Genomic DNA, 15,955 nt, shown 5'->3' on the forward strand with positions numbered 1-15,955 from the left:
CAAAGTAAAACAAGGCAGAATAAAACAAAATAAAACAAAACAGCATGACCAGGGTTATATTCAGGTTGAAAAACTGAAGCCATTGAATCGGTCATTTCACATGGCCAGATCTCAGCATAATGACATTCTTTGGGGTCACTTGATTTCCCCTTCTCCAGGATTCTTCTGTATCATTCTGCTTCAGCACTCCCGGCTGTGGGGCGCTCAGTGCCTCACAGGGGTCCCCATTCCATTTAGGAAGGGATTAAAATGGTTAGATTTTTCTCACTGTGAAGTACCTCCCATGTATGGAAATTCTGCCCTCTGAAGTTGAACAGAATTCATCTAAGTCCTATTACATAGGACAGTGCTTCCAATATTTATAAAGGCAGCACAGCCTTATGCTTACCTTCAACCTCTCCGGATGGTCACTAAGTCATAGTTCACCGATTCCTCCTTTCTGTCTGGTTCCTCTCTCATGGGCTGGAGTAGGGCCCATCACCCACACTCTGCAGATGCTGCCCAGCCCAGGCACAAGAGAACCATACCCATCATGCATGCTACATTGTGAGCTGAGCTGGGATCTTTAGGACTGCCACGTTGCACTGTTTAACTCCATCAGACTTCATTCAAGAGTGTCATCTTTAGAAGACAACGGCAGGGACTTATATTCCAGTCAAATTTCAACTGGTTAAGTTTGGGTCCAGCCTTGTATATCGCCTATCAAGAACTTTCTTGAATACTGATTTGGTCAAGCAATGTTTTCTTACTTTTCCCCCAGCTTTGATCATAGTTTTTCCTGAGTTCATTAGAGGGTGTAAATATTGAATGTCAAAAAGCCAAAAATGTTGAAACTCTGGGTATACTAGGTGATCCCTCTAAGTTCCCTCCAATCCATTCTTTAGAGCACAGTGTTTAACTAGTAGATAATAAGACATTGTTGTATTAACGGCCTACCATTCTCTGTCACACCCAAAGTTTATAATGAAAAACTGTAAAATGAACAATCTAAATAATATACATGAGCGCTCTCTCTCTCTCTCTCTCTCTCTCTCTCTCTCTCTCTCTCTCTTTCGGTGCTGGGGATGGAACCCAGAGGCTTCCTACCTTCAAGTTACACTCCCCAAACCTATTTTTTATTTATTTGGAAACAGGGTCTCACTAAGTAGCAGAGGCTGGCTTCGAACCTATGCAATCCTCCTGTCTCAGCCTCCCAAGTACTGGGATTACAAGTGTGCGCCACCACGCCTGGCCATGAGGCCTCTCTCTTAGTTCAGTTAAGTGTGTGATGAGGGTAGTGAGTGCCACTATGCAGTTTTGATAACATAAAGACTAAACAGTCCATCACTTTTCCAACATCAAGTTATTATTGTCTTTGAATCATAGAATAGAAAGCCAGCCAATCCAACAGGGCGGCAGAGCGGGTACCATTTTTGCATTCTCTCTCTTGGGTATCATTTTTTCTTCCTGTCTTGGGTGACAAATTTCCATGAGTGATTTTCCTGTATCCCTTCACCAGCCCACGGCTCTTCTTTCCATGAGCTCTGTCTGGTTTATTTAATCAACAACACATAGAAGATCCCAAAATCTCTGTGTTCAGTCCTGACTTCTCTCTTTGGCTCTAATTCTAAATGTCCAGTGAGCTATGGGACTCCTCTCCACAGGCCTCAAAACGTCCTCCTTTTCCTGTGTTCCCAGTCTCAGTTACTGGACACATCCTGTATTCAATTATCTAAGATAACTTTTGGTGATCAATTATCCAGGAAACAGATTCGCCCCTTTTTCTCTCTCTGGCTCACTCTTTTGCTTGCTCTTTCTCCTCCATCTCTACCCACCACACGCAGTGGTGGTCTATCTTATGAGGCTTCCCTCCTGCACACATTTCTGGAATCTCTCCCGTCCTCTCCATTTATACATAGCCACTCTATCTTCAGAGATCTAGCATCTCTCTGAGACTACGGCACCAGTTTCTTATATGATCTCCCTAGTTCCAGTCTCGTTTCCTCCCTCTTCCACACAATGACACCCATAATGTGCTGATAATAATTATTGTTAAGACTCTTCAAAGACCCCTCAGTGTCCTACAAGGTAAAGTCTAAACTCCTTGGTATAGAATCGGAGGCTTCACCTGACCTGGATTTTGCCTCTTAAGCCCATCTCCTGTCATTCCGTGTCTTCTGTCTCCTTGGTTTACAAAACCAAGGCACGGTTATTTCCTGAGCATTCTGTCAACTCTCACTTAAAACCTCTATGTCTTTTTTTTCTCATATTGCCATCACCTGAGAGGTCAACCCCAGTCAGCTTCACAATGACAAGTTATCCATCTGGTTTACATATAATTTTGGTGAACCAAGAATGGTAGCATCTGGCACTATAGTTGAAGCATTCACCCCCTGCACTCTTGTGCACATCTTCCATTATTACAATCGACAAGTCATGTTTTCATCCATTGATGTGTCCACCGCACCAGACCGAGCTCTGTGAGAGGAGGAAGTCTGTCTCCGCATCCTTCTCCTCAGCACTCAAAATGCCTGCACATTATCTAAGATCCATAAAGGCCAAATAAATGGTTCTTTTAAGAGATGATCTTTAATCTCTTGGGGGTGTGATTGTGTCATTGTCTTTATGAAGCTGGCCATGGGTTTCGGGTTTTGGAGAGTAAGTTATTGAGACCCTCTGAATGCAAGAAAATAGAGGTTGGCTGAGATCCTGAACTGATTGTTTACCTTGTCTATACACACTACTAGGGGAAGGGGCTAGACCATGAGACAGCGCTCCACATACCCCCTTCCCCATTTTACCATTTCTTCATTCCTGTTTTCTTTATTCTCTCCTATTCTGCCTTTAAGCTTCCTAATAATTTTGGAAGGCTTTCACCTTCCACAATAATGATATTGACTTGGTAAGAAAATAAATCATTGGATGACCCCAAACTTCATGGGATCTTTCTCCCTGGAAGGGGTAAGGCACATAAAAGCCAGTTACTAGTTATCCCTCCTTCTAGCCTTAAGTGTGTGTGTGTGTGTGTGTGTGTGTGTGTGTGTGTGTGTATTACTGGGGATTGAATCCAGGGTAATTCTACCTCTGAGCTACACTCCCAGCTCTATTTTATTTTTATTTTGAAATAGAGTCTCATTAGTTTGATGAGAGTCTCACAACTTGCTGAGACTGTCCTCAAACCTGTGATCCTCCTGTCTCAGCCTTCCCAACTACTTGGATTATAAGTGTATGTCATCATGCCCGGCTCTTAGTTGTCTTATAAATGAGGCCTTGTCCTATCCTTAGATATGATAGTGGTAGGTAGAAAGAGGAAGGGAGGGGGAGAGAGACACGCACAAAAGTCACACGTGGTTCCCCTGAGGACTCACTCCAGTCCCTAACTGGGAAGGCAAGCAGATTGCCTTGAGGGCTCAAAGCCTCGGAGACAACCCTCTCAGACTCACCAGCGTTGCTCATGTTGCCATGTTCTTCCTGCCCCTGTGATGGGCTAGAACAGAATTAGACTCTAGTCAACAGAAAGTCACCCCTTGTGAACACACAGGGTTCCAGATTCCATGGGCACTGGCCTCCTTATCTCTGATGGAGACCTCAGTCTGCAGGTAAGTCTTCATCTTACCTGATCTCCTGGGTCCCTCTGAATGTGCCAGATTCATCTTATGTTTGCACCATACTATTTTGTGTGCACTGACAGGTTCTTTCTAAAATCTCTTTCTCCCTCTCTCTTTTTCTCTCCTCCTCCTCCTCCTCCTCCTCCTCCTCCTCCTCCTCCTCCCTCTTCTTCCTCTCTTATCTCTCTTCTCTTCCCTTCCCCTTCCTCCTCCTCCTCCTCTTCTTCTTCTTCTTCTTCCTCCTCCTCCTCCTCCTCCTCCTCCTCTTCTTCTTCTGGGGAGGGAACCCAGGGACATTCTACCTCCAAGCTACACCCCCAGCCCTATTTTTTTATTCTTTATTTTTGAAACAGGGTCTCACTGAGTTGCAAAGGGCCTCACTAAGTAGCTGAGGCTGTCTATGAACTGTGATCCTCTGGTCTCAGCCTCCTAGATGCTGGGATTACAAGCATGTGCTGCCTTACCTGGCTCTAAGATATATTAATTACTCCATCTTTTCCTACTCTAGAGCTACTTTTTTTGGCTCTAAACTCTACTCCGAAGGGACTTGTAAGCTATTATTCTTGATATAACTTTAATGAGCTATATCTCCTGGACATTCTGTCAACCTAAAACATCAGCTTTCAAAGGGCTTGAATTCCCTTTCTCTGGGAACCAGGATGTGCATATCAAGACTAAAGACCATCATCCCTATAAACCTTAGAAATTTAGCCAAGAATATCCCCCAAGCTTTTGGTAAGAGAGTTATTAAATGTTGCAAATTATGAGAGGATTTAAAGAATTTAAGCTGGGTGTGGTGGCTCACACTTGTAATCCCAGTATGTGGGAGCCTAAGATAGGAGGATCGCACAGGTTCGAAGCCAGCCTTGGCAGCTTAGTGAGGCTCTCAGCAACTTGGTGAGATGCTGTTTCCAAATAAAATATAAAATAGGTCTGGGGGTATCGCTGGAGGTAGAAGGCCCCTCGGTTCCATCCCCAGTACCACACAAAAAAATATTTAAGTTCTGGAATTTCTAGGAAGCCATATAACTCCTAAAATATCTTTGTTCCAGGGTGGGGGGACTTTGGAAGTTAGAATAATATTGTTAATATAAATTGCCAATAGGATATCACTTATATTTGAAAAATTGCTGTACTTTAAGCATAGGTAAAGACTGGACACTGTTAAAGTCCTTTTAATTAGAAAAGAGCCTTTCTTTTTTTATTTTTGCGTGTCCTAAAATGAGCTTGTATCCTTAATATTTCTTTGATCTATTACCAATGATCTCATCCACCGGTCCATGTGGTACCTACATCGTAAGAGAGTTTACGATAAAGCTCTGGATGGTTCTATAGCATCTGTGTATTTCTTAGATTATCACCTCCTTAGGAAAAGAGGTATTAGAACCTGAGCAAAAGAAACAGAGTTGTGGTCTCTTCCAAAAAGAACGGTGTCTACAATAGTGATATAGACTCCGCTTCCTTAAGATAACGATGTCTTCGGACTGGTCTTCAGCCAAGCCACGTGAAGCTACTCTCTCCCCTCGATTGTCACTCCACCATCAGAACTAAGGACCAAAAGAGGTCGACTCTTGGCGCCATTAACAATCAAATGGGGATCACAGCCACATGGTGAGGATGAGACGCCCACATTACTGGCTAGAGACTTGAAAGGCAGAACGATCCCTGAACTGCGGCCGAGTACACTCTACCCTCGTGCAAAGACCCTGCCTTCTCCATGGGGGAGGAGCGCTGCTGCCTGTGGTCCCACCGATGCGTTATGAGTCGTCCGTGGAAGAGGGTCCACGCTGGAAGGCCAGCACATGCCAAGTGTGGGTTGCGCCCCACCGGGATGATTGTGGCAAGCACCTCATGGTCTCGTGGAGAAGACAGTCCTTCCAGGAATCACAAGATGAATTTTTTACCCCAGATAGAAAGAGTGGTTGAGATTGAATGACCAAGATATGTGCAAGGTGTACACACACACACACACACACACACACACACACACACGTATTTCTATTTCATGATTGGAATCCATGCTTATTCATAACAGATACATGCTATATTGACTAGTTGCTTGGACAACACCTGCTTATGTGTTTTTCCTGCTCTCCTCTCCACCTGCCCTGCACTTTTTGTGTGTGTGTGTGTGGTACTGGGGATGGAAACCAGGGGCTTTTCTACCTGGGCTATACTCCCAGACTTATTTTATACTTTATTTGGAAACAGGGTCTCACTAAGTTGCTGAGAGCCTCACTAATAGCTGAGGCTGGCTTCAAACCTGTGCGATCCTCCTGTCTCCGCCTCCCAAGCGCTGGGATTACAAACGTGAGCCATCGCGCCTGGCTCTTCACTTCTTTTAAACTGAGAGCTCAACACCAAAGGAAGATTAAGTGTCCTTCACAGTTCACATAAAGATGATGTCCTCTGGTGGACGATTGTGAGTACTACACCCTTCTTCCCACAAAAAATGTTCTGTAATTTGGGTGTTTTTGATTTTCCACAAAATGTTTTCAGTTTTTACTTTACAAAGTGACTAGGATTACTGTCAAATTTCTCATACCTACTATGATACAGAGAATACAAAAATACCCTTATCCAATAGCAGGCCTGTCTATTCTAATATATTAGGCCTTCAGTATAATTCTTTGTGGCTTCCTAGCTCCTACTATGATTTATTATTATACACAGAAGATATATGTTGTGATACATAATACTGTTTGGAGGTGTTAATTTTCTAAAAAAGAGATGAGTTAATCAGTATTTAACAGAACTTTAAAATTATAAAAAAAATGGGATACGGCTAAGGTTAACAAGTTGCTTTGGTAGTTTTTCAACTTTCATCTTTGTGGAGATAATACCTTGAAATACTAACATGTGGATCTTGCTTTTCAACCCTTGAATATGACTTTCCCCCTGCCAAAGATACTGCCTTACACTGAGGTCAGACTATAATAGCAAAGAAAGCGCCCATTTTTAAGTCTACAAAATCCAAAACATGTCTTAAAATTTAAAAAAGGAGTGGAAGAGGTGCTGAGTAAAGACAAATCAAAACAAAAGCAAAAGACTTCTGCGTATCAATAGGAAAGAGTTGGGAAGTAAAGAAGATCCCTCACCTCCCCAGACTCAAGGCTCTAGGGGAGGTTCAAGTGGGTGAGAGACAGAAGACAAGGCTGGGCGGAGGCCTGGAAGGACTTCCAAGGTGGGGGAAACCACGGGACAGGGCTGAAACAGCAAGAAAAAGAATAGCACCCATGGGAGACACTGCGGAGCCCCATTGACCCCCAGGGCCAGGGAGGACCATGGAAGCTGAACTACGGCCCAGCACGTTCTACTTGCCTGCGGAGGATCCTGCCTTCTCCATGGGGGAGGAGCACCGCTGCCTGTGCTCCCACCGATGCGTTGAGTCATCCACGGAAGAGGGTCCAGGCTGGAAGGCCAGCACATGCTAAGTCAGGGTTGAGCCGCATCAAAATGATTGTGAGAAGCACCTCCCCTCCCTGCAGTAACTCGGGCTGACCCCAACCAGAGGGTGGAGCAGCCTGGCACCCCACCACCAGCAAGTTCATGCCTGGGCACTCTAATGTGTTAAGTGTGCTTTTGTTGATGCATCATAATCATGCCTCACAGCGGGATTCATGGTGATACCTCATGCACACAGCATACTTTGGTGGGCTTCATTCCCCAGCACCTCTCCTGTATCTCTTCTCCTCTGTCCCCCTCGGTTCACTTTCTCTGCTCTACTGGTCTATTTTCATGAAATCTCTTTTCTGTTTTTTTGTTTTTTCTCTCAAGCTTCCACATATGAGAGAAAATATTTGACCCTTGACTTTTCACCCTAACCATTAGTGTGTGTGTGTGTGTGTGTGTGTGTGTGTGTGTGTGTGTTACTAGGGATTGAACCCAGGGGCATTCTACACCTGAGCTGCAGCCCCAGCCCTATTTTATTTGTTTTATTTATTTATTTATTTATTTATTTATTTATTTATTTATTTATGTTTTGTGGCACTGGGTATTGAATGCAGGGGCATTCTACCTCCGAGCTACACCCTCACCTCTATTTTTTATTCTTTATTTTGAAACACAGTCTCACTAACTTACAGAGGGTCTCACTAGCTATTCATGAACCTGTGATCCTCTTGTCTCAGCCTCCCAAGCACTGGGATTACAAGCCTGCGCCACTACACCTGGCTCTTTTTTATTTTGAAACAGAGTCTTGCTAAGTTTTTGAGGCTGACCTTGAACTTGGCTCCTCCTGTCTCAGCCTCCCAAATACTGAGATTACAGGCATGTGCCACCATGTTCGACTCCTCAAAACTTTTTTTTTTTTAATGAGAAAAATGAACAAGGAAGAGCAGGATTAGAACTAAAGAATACATCTAGTTCTCCTGAGAACCAGAAGGACTAGGGCACTAGAAGGATGGGGTCTCGGGCATCCCTGCCCTGCCCCACTTTGTTCTAAGTAGATGCTTAGTCTCAACCAGGAATGAAGAATATGTGGTAGTATAACCAATAATTTCACCCTCGACACCCAGCTGTAGCACTATGTGGCATTGCAAAGTGTCTAGCTGCTCTGAGCCACTTTCTTAACCCTTTTAAGTTTGACTCATCGATAAATCTCCCCAACAGAAGAGTTTTGAGGATTAAAAGTATGCAAAATAAACCTGCTGTTGGATTTTATTATACACAGAAGTCAGAGCGGAGTGGGTTCAGGAGAATCAACTACTTGGAAATCGATTCAGAAGTATACAGAGCAAGCCGGGCCCAGTCATACCTGCGATCTCAGTGCATGGGAGGTGGAAACAGGAGGCTCACAGGTTCAGGGAGGTCCCCAGAAACCTAGCGAGACCCTGTTTAAAAGCAAAACATAGCTCAGCATGTTGGCGCACGCCTGTAATCCCCGCGCTTGGGAGGCGGAGACAGGAGGATCACGCAGGTTCAAAGCCAGCCTCAGCTACTTAGTGAGGCTCTCAGCAACTTAGTGAGACCCTGTTTCCAAATAAAATATAAAATAGGCCTGGGAGTATAGCCTGGAGGTAGAAGACCCCTGGGTTCCCTCCCTAGTACCACAAATAAATATATCAATCAATCAATAAATAAAATTTAAAAGGGCTGAGGATGTAGCTCAGAGGTAGAATGCCCCTGGATTCAACCCTATTACCCCCCCACACACACACGCGCGTGCACACACACATACACACACACACACACGAAAAGCCTGGCAGGAGAAGCTGATGGTACTCAAGGAGGCAGAGTGGAGAGTCCCCGGAAGCAGGCAAGTCCGTGGAGCCTGTGTGTAGGAAGAGGGTTTCTCTGCTCTATTAGACTCTGCAGGAGAAGAAGCTGCAGAAAGACTCAGACTTTCTCTTTGCCAAATCACAAAGTACTCAAAGTAAGAAACAGTCAAAATCACAGTCTGGGGTTAGTATGAACATCAAAAAGGCCTGGGATCAGAAGGAAGAAGGAAGTGGCGACTCTGGTGGAGACATTATTGTGTGCCAAATGTGTCTGGGAATGGCCATTCTGTGTGGTGGGTGAGGGGTGTTTATAAAAAGGCCCCAAACGCATGATTTAATTTAATTTATTTATTTATTTTGCAGTACTGGATATGGAACCCAAGGGCATTCTACTTCTGAGCTACATCCCCAGCCCTTGTTTTTATTCTTCATTTTGAAACAGGGTCTCACTGAGTTGCAAAGGGCCTCACCAAGTAGCCGAGGGTGGCCGCGAACCGCCATCCTCCTGTCTATTTATTTTAATGTTATCAAGGGAGGGGAGTGAGGGGTAGAGAGGTGCAGGGCAAACTGGCGGGGGGCTGGAGCTGAGGAGGGCACAGGCAGGGAGGCCAGCGCTGGGAGGGCTGAGAGCGAAGGTCACAGGTCTGTGTCTTTCTTTCATCTGCCTTTCCTTCCCATGCTGCCCAGCCGGGAGGGGCCTGTCCGCCCCAGCGGGGTCTGCCGCCTCGAGGTCTGGGACTCCTCTGAAGGAAGGACACCTGCCCCTGCTCCCTGACACCTCGCCTCCCGCGACCTCCCCTCCAGGTGTCCCAGAATACACAGGCCTTATGGAACCCTGCGGGGGTACACCAGCATCAGGCCTTATAAAAATGCAACAATACCACACACAAGAGAAGCCGTAGACCCAGCCCATCAGCGCGGCGTCCAAGACCACGTGCCAGCAGAAGGCAGTGCTGGCAAACGCGATGTCATTGGTGTCATCGTCCATCCACTTGTAGCCAGAGATGGGTTTGTACAGCATAAAGCCGATCTGTATCAGCCAAGAGCCTGCGACCATATACAGCAAGGCCTTCGCCACCCAGAGCAGCATCACGTTGGGAGCCCAGATCTCTGCGGTGACCACCAGCGTGAGCAGGAATAGGGCCTGTGTGAGCAGGATGTGAGCCTGCAGCTCCACGCCTTCCGTGTCCTGCACGTGAGACACCAGCAAGGGCAGGTAGATGAAGGTACCCAAGGCCTGGGCACCCTGCTCCAGGGCCACGCACCGCTGGGGCAGCAGGTTCTGGCTCACCACGTCCACACACCCGGACAGGAAGAAGGACATATAGAGAGTGAGATGCTGCCACTGTTTGCGGTACAGAAAGCTCCGCTGGTGGTAGATCTTGCTGATGAGCACCAGCTGTCCGTGAATGCTGTGCAGCTCCTGGGCTACTAAAATGCCGGTGCTCAGGATCTTCAGCAAGCCGATGTAATATGTCTGCCGGAGCCTTGCCCATCTCCCTTTGTTCCAAGGACGGCGTGGGGGATACTGGATGGGGGAGTTGCATATCAAGGCTCTGGAAATGAGTCGGGCGTGATAAAGTCCATAGAGGAAAAAAGACAGCCCTGGGAACAGATGACCCTCAAAGCCCCCCATGGAACTGAAGGTAGGTGTGGCCAAAGGCGGCCTCAAAGCATTGGGAATGGCCTCTCAGTCAGGGGCCTGGGGGGTGGAGGGGCCTCTGGAAACCTACTTATATCCTCTACCCAGCCCACTGCGTCCGCATACAGAAGGGAAATGGGTTTGGAGGACGCCCAAGCTCATGATGGGTGGGTGTCACGGTTTCCGTTCTAGTCTCCTGTCCTGGTTCACTGATGACCAGCTAACCGTTGATGACAGGAACATGTTCTCCTGCACGATCCCCGGGCCCTGCCCCGTCAGAGCCTCTGCAGGAGGCCCTCCTGCCGCCCTCTGGTCCACCCACTGTCCTTTGCCTCATCTATGGTTTCCACTTCCCTCCTCTTAGTCACTGAGGCTACAAAATACCATAAATGATACAGGTAGAGATGAGGTAGGAACAGATGTTAAGAGCCACAGGTAGACATACGGTGTGCCAAACTATCGGGATGGGAGAATTGCCAGAAAAATGCTCATTCCTAAGAATCTCTGTCCTGATGATCTCTAGAGAGAACTGGGATGCTGCTGTCTGAGCTCCCTTCTTTGGGCTAACACAGTGTTTTTTTCTAGTTACAATGTAGCTGATTAGGTCCTACTCAGAAATGCTCATTTAGAATATCTAGGGGTGTCTGGGCTTGGCGGTGCACACTTGTAATCCCTGCGCTTGGGAGGCAGAGACAGGAGGATTGCTCTGGTTCGAAGCCAGCTGTGCAGGCAGGCTTAAGAGACCCTGTTTCAAAAAAAAAAAAAATATATATATATATATATATATATATATATTAGGTCTGGGAGTGTAGCCCGGAGGTAGAAGGGTTTTCAGGAACCCCAGTACCACCACCAAAAAAAAAAAAAAAACAAAATCTAGGGGTGGTGTTTTATAATAAGCATCTCCTCCTATGACCCAATTCTCCCTAATTCTCACATATTAGGGAAAGCATCTGATTTCTTATTTTTTGTGACTGACTAATCTCACTTAGCATAATGTCCTCCAGTTCCATCCATTTCCCTGAAAATGATGTAATTGACTTTTTTTGATGGCTGAGTAAAATTCCATTGTGTACATATCCCACAGTTTTGTAATCCATTCATCTGTTGATGGATATCTTGGCTGGTTCCATAGTTTGGCTATGGTGAATTGTGCAGCTATGAACATACATATGCTTTAGTTTGGTAGTTTGGTTTCTTTTCTTTTGGGTAGATACCCAGAAGTGGTATTGCTGGATCAAATGATAGATTTGTTCCCATTCTTCTGAGGATTCTCCATACTGTTTTCCAAAGTGGTTGCACTAATTTGCAACCCCACCAACAATGTCTTAGAGTTCCCATGTCTCCACATCCTTGCAAGCATCTGTTGTTGTTTGTGTTTTGAATGATTGGCATTCTGGTTGGAGTTAGGTGAAATCTCAGGGTAGTTTTGATTTGTATATCTCTGATTGCCAGTGGTGTTGAGCATTTTTTTCATGCATTTATTGGCCATTTGAATTTCTTCTTTTGTGAAGTGTCTAGTTAGTTCATTTGCCCATTTTGTTGTTGGATGATTTGTTTTCTTAGTGTTGAGTTTCTTGAGTTCTCTGTATATTCTAGATATTAGTCCTCTATCAGAGGTGTAGGTGGCAAAAATCTTTTCCCATTCTGTTGGCTCTCGATTGAGGTTCTTGACAGTTTCCTTTGCTGAACAGAAGCTCTTCAGTTTCATGCAATCCCACGTATTGATTCACCTTTTAATTTGTTGTGTCTTTGGGGTCTTGTTGAGAAAGTGTTTATCTGTGCCTATGTGTTGCAGTGTTGGACCTATGCCCTCTTCAAGGAGCTTCAAGGTCTCTGGTTTGATCTCCAAGTCTTTGATCCATCTTGAATGGACTTTTGTGCAGGGTGAGAAAGTGGGATTAATTTCCAATTTTCTGCATATGGTTAACCAGTTTTGCCAACACCATTTGTTAAGAGGCTATCTTTTTTCCAGTGTATGTTTTTGGCCCCTTTGTCAAAAATCAATTGGCTGGAAGTGTGTGGACTTGTTTCTGGGTCTTCTATTCTACTCCATTGGTCTATGTATCTGTTTTTTTGCCAGTACCATGCTGTTTTTATTACAATGGCTCTGTAATATAGTTTAAAATCAGGTATTGTGATTCCTCCAGCATGGTTTTTGTTGCTGAGAACTACCTTGGCTATTCTGGGCTTTTTGTTATTCCAGATAAATTTAAGAACTGATTTTTCTATGTATGTGAGAAATGATCTTGGTAGTTTAATGGGCATTGCATTAAATCTGTAGATCACTTTTGGAAGGATGGCCATTTTAATGATATTTATTCTGCCAATCCATGAACATGGAATATCCTTCCATCTTTTAAGATCTTCTTCAATTTCTTTTTTCAGTGTTTTATAATTTTCTTTGTAGAGATTTTTTATCCTCTTTTGAAATATGCATTTATTTATTTAGAATGTTAAGGCCATATTACCCTTCATGGTAGCCAACCAAATATATAAGATATCTCAAGTTTTGTTTTACATAGATCCTATATTTTTTCATTTTGGTTTATTTATTAGTAAATTATCTTCTTTTTGATACAATGAATAGGATCTTTATTCCTAAGTATTTTATTTTTTTGTGGGAGATCCTGAGTGGAAGCGTTTTCTGAATTCCTATGGAGGGGCAAACAAGACAGCCTAAAGGAGGAGAAAGGAGGGAGGAAGAGGAAAATCTCTAAAACACACAATGTACTTAAACATATTGAAGTCAACCACTAAGCTGAGCAAGAGAGGGAGGAAAGAGGAGGGAATGGGGTGGGAATTGGGTTAAATCAGTGATGTGTGCATGTCTCTACACACAAGTTTTTTTTTACCCCAATATGATGTATGAATATAATGCACCAATAAAAATAAAAACGAAAACAAAAATAATAAGCATCTCCAGGTAATTTTTATCTCCAGATAATTTCTTTTTTTGTGGTACTGGGGATGGAACCCAGGAGCATTCTACCTCCAAGCTACACCCCCAGCCCTATATTTTTATTCTTCATTGAGAAACAGGGTCTCACTACTGCTAAGAAAGTCTGTTGAGTTAGTAACTTCATCAAATATTTTCTCAAATATTTTTGAGAATGCCATCAAATATTTTCTCTTTTGAAATATGCCTTTATTTATTTAGAAGGTTAAGGCCATATTACCCTTCATGACAGCCAACCAAATATACAAGATATCTCAAGTTTTGTTTTACATAGATCCTATATTTTTTCATTTTGGTTTATTTATTAGTAAATTATCTTCTTTTTGCTACAATGAATAGTTTATTTATTTATTTATTTATTTATTTATTTTGGTGGTACTGGGGTTCCTGGAAACCCTTCTACCTCCAGGCTATACTCCCAGACACCTATTTTTTATATTTTTATTTGGAAACAGGGTCTGTTAAGCCAGTGAGGCTGTCTTTGAACCTGCGTGATCCTCCTGTCTCTGCCTCCCAAGAGCGGGGATTACAAGCGTGCACCACCACGCCCGGCCCTTTTATTTTATAATTATGAGAAATTATAATTTTGTATTGCCCTTCATATTAATCATCTTGTTTTATTGTCATATTCTAACTTTCAAATGATTTTATGTCATCTGCGAGTAATAAAATTGTCTTCTTTTGCCAGGTGTAATTTTAATTATATATTTTCTTCTTTCTTTTTTTTAAATTCAGGGGCTTTTTACCCCTGAGCTACATCCCCAGTCCTATTTTATATTTTATTTGGAAATAGTCTCCCTAAGTTGCTGAGGCTGGCTTTGAACCTTCAATCCTCCTGTCTCAGCCTCCCAAGTAGGTGATTACGAGCATGTGCCACCAAGCCTGGCTATGTTTTCTTATTGCTTAAGAAAGGAATAAGGAACCCAAGTAGCACTGTGAGGGGAGAGACAATATGGAATAAGCCTATGTTAGAGTGAAAAGATAGACAAGTGTACAGGGGCCCCTCAAATGCCAAAATGAGCTTTCTATTTTTTTCTAGAGCATCAACTCTCATTGTATGCATCTTTCTACAACTGGTTTGTTTCCCTACCTCCCTCAGTCATAGGACGTGTTGGAAAAAGAACCATTTCATTCTTCAGAGGTGCTTCTCTTTTATTTTTAACATTTTTCTTTACTGATAGACATATTAGTTTATCTACATTTTTCTTTTTAGTAAGCAATGGTAAATACATTTTCTCTTGAGGGTAGAGAGCCAGAAATAAAATTTCTGGGTCATGGACTATATTTCTGGGTCATAGACTATATAATTTCTGGGTCATGGACTATATAGCATTTGTTGCTATAAGAAATGCCTGAGATAGAGAAAAAGTGTGCATGGGCTCAGAGTTTTGGAGTTTCCAGTCCATGGTCAGGCAGATCCACTGATTTAAGTGTCTTGTTTGTGTGTGTGTGGGGGGAGTGGGTACATTATAATTGCTCACCTTGTGATCAGTAAGGGTAAGAAAGAGAAGGAAGAGACCAGGATCCCATAATTCCTTGGAGGGCCAGATCCTAAATGGCCTGAAGACGTCCCACCAGCCCCCACCTCCTGAAGGTTCTACCACCTCCCAGAGCATCATGGGAGGCCAAGTCTTTTAACAGATGGGCCTTTGGGGAGCAAACCAGATCCAAACTATAACATGAACTGGTCCCTTTCTTGTTTTGAAAGGTAATGACATATTTCTCTTCAAGTGGAGGTGCTAATTTTGACTCACCCTCATATCCTTTATATCAAGACATTTTCTGGATGTTCTCTTCCTAAATAAGCTTTCTGGTCTGTTTCTCCTACTCCTTCTCCACCCATTTCCCTTGTTCAGGGATCAGCAATTCTGCTCTTTTGAAACATCTCTCAGCTAGGCTTCCATCTTCCTCTGTTTCTACTTGCATTCAGTCAGGGAAATTTTGAGGAAAGAGAGTGAATCACACCACTGGCTAGTTCAAATTCTACAGTGGAATTCCATGGCCTCGTAGGTATGATCCAAGCCCTTACAAAAAGCTTCAAGTGGCCCTGTACTCTGACCTGGTCTCATCTCCAGTCTTTTTCCACCTAGGCCAGACACTCTTGAAGTGCAGCCTGGAGTGGTCTTCCTGTCCCCCACTCTGCCTGGGAAATTCTTCCTCATTTCTCCTTTGAGCCTCAGCTCAAGCCTCTTCCCAGCAGGACAGGATATTTCTCTGTTAAAATTATGTATATATTTACCAGTATGCTTGTCACACCCTTTCATAACTTTTTTTACTGGAGGTCCTTAAAGTCAGAGGCCCATGTCTTGCCATCTTTGTCTCTTTGGCCTCTAATCTAGCCCCATCCCTGCAGGTGCTCAGTGATACTTTGAGGAATGAACCAGTTAATTCATTATTGGATGGACACATGCTCTGTACCATAAAGTCCCTCACAATCTAGTTGTGAATACAAAACAGTGAATGTTCTGGTGAGCTGAGCGGAGGGCGCTGGCTTTATAGAAAAAAATAGGGCTGAAGGAAAAAAAAACAAAGGTGGATGGGCTATTTC

The 15,955-nt window shown here is 43.8% G+C and overlaps 2 protein-coding genes across 2 annotated transcripts in view; both read right to left on the minus strand.

Moving 5' to 3' along the window:
* RGSL1 (regulator of G protein signaling like 1) overlaps window positions 1-3,435 on the minus strand; it is a gene marked incomplete at both ends in the record, with an annotated part of 55,065 nt that extends 51,630 nt beyond the window's left edge. Inside the window, one exon of the mRNA XM_080698758.1 lies at window positions 3,423-3,435. Coding sequence (XP_080554884.1) covers window positions 3,423-3,435 — 13 coding nt within the window. The remainder of the gene's footprint in view (window positions 1-3,422) is intronic.
* Window positions 3,436-5,344: 1,909 nt separating this feature from the next.
* On the minus strand, window positions 5,345-10,442 carry LOC308265167 (transmembrane epididymal protein 1-like; the record flags this gene model as incomplete). The annotated part of the gene is made up of 2 exons (XM_080698759.1): window positions 5,345-5,374; window positions 9,654-10,442. 2 exons carry the CDS (start codon window positions 10,440-10,442, stop codon window positions 5,345-5,347), a joined length of 819 nt encoding a protein of 272 aa, XP_080554885.1.
* Between the last annotated feature and the right edge of the window lie 5,513 nt (window positions 10,443-15,955).

This window comes from Muscardinus avellanarius (genome assembly GCF_963383645.1).
Source record: "Muscardinus avellanarius genome assembly, chromosome: 7".
Lineage (NCBI taxonomy): Eukaryota > Metazoa > Chordata > Mammalia > Rodentia > Gliridae > Muscardinus > Muscardinus avellanarius.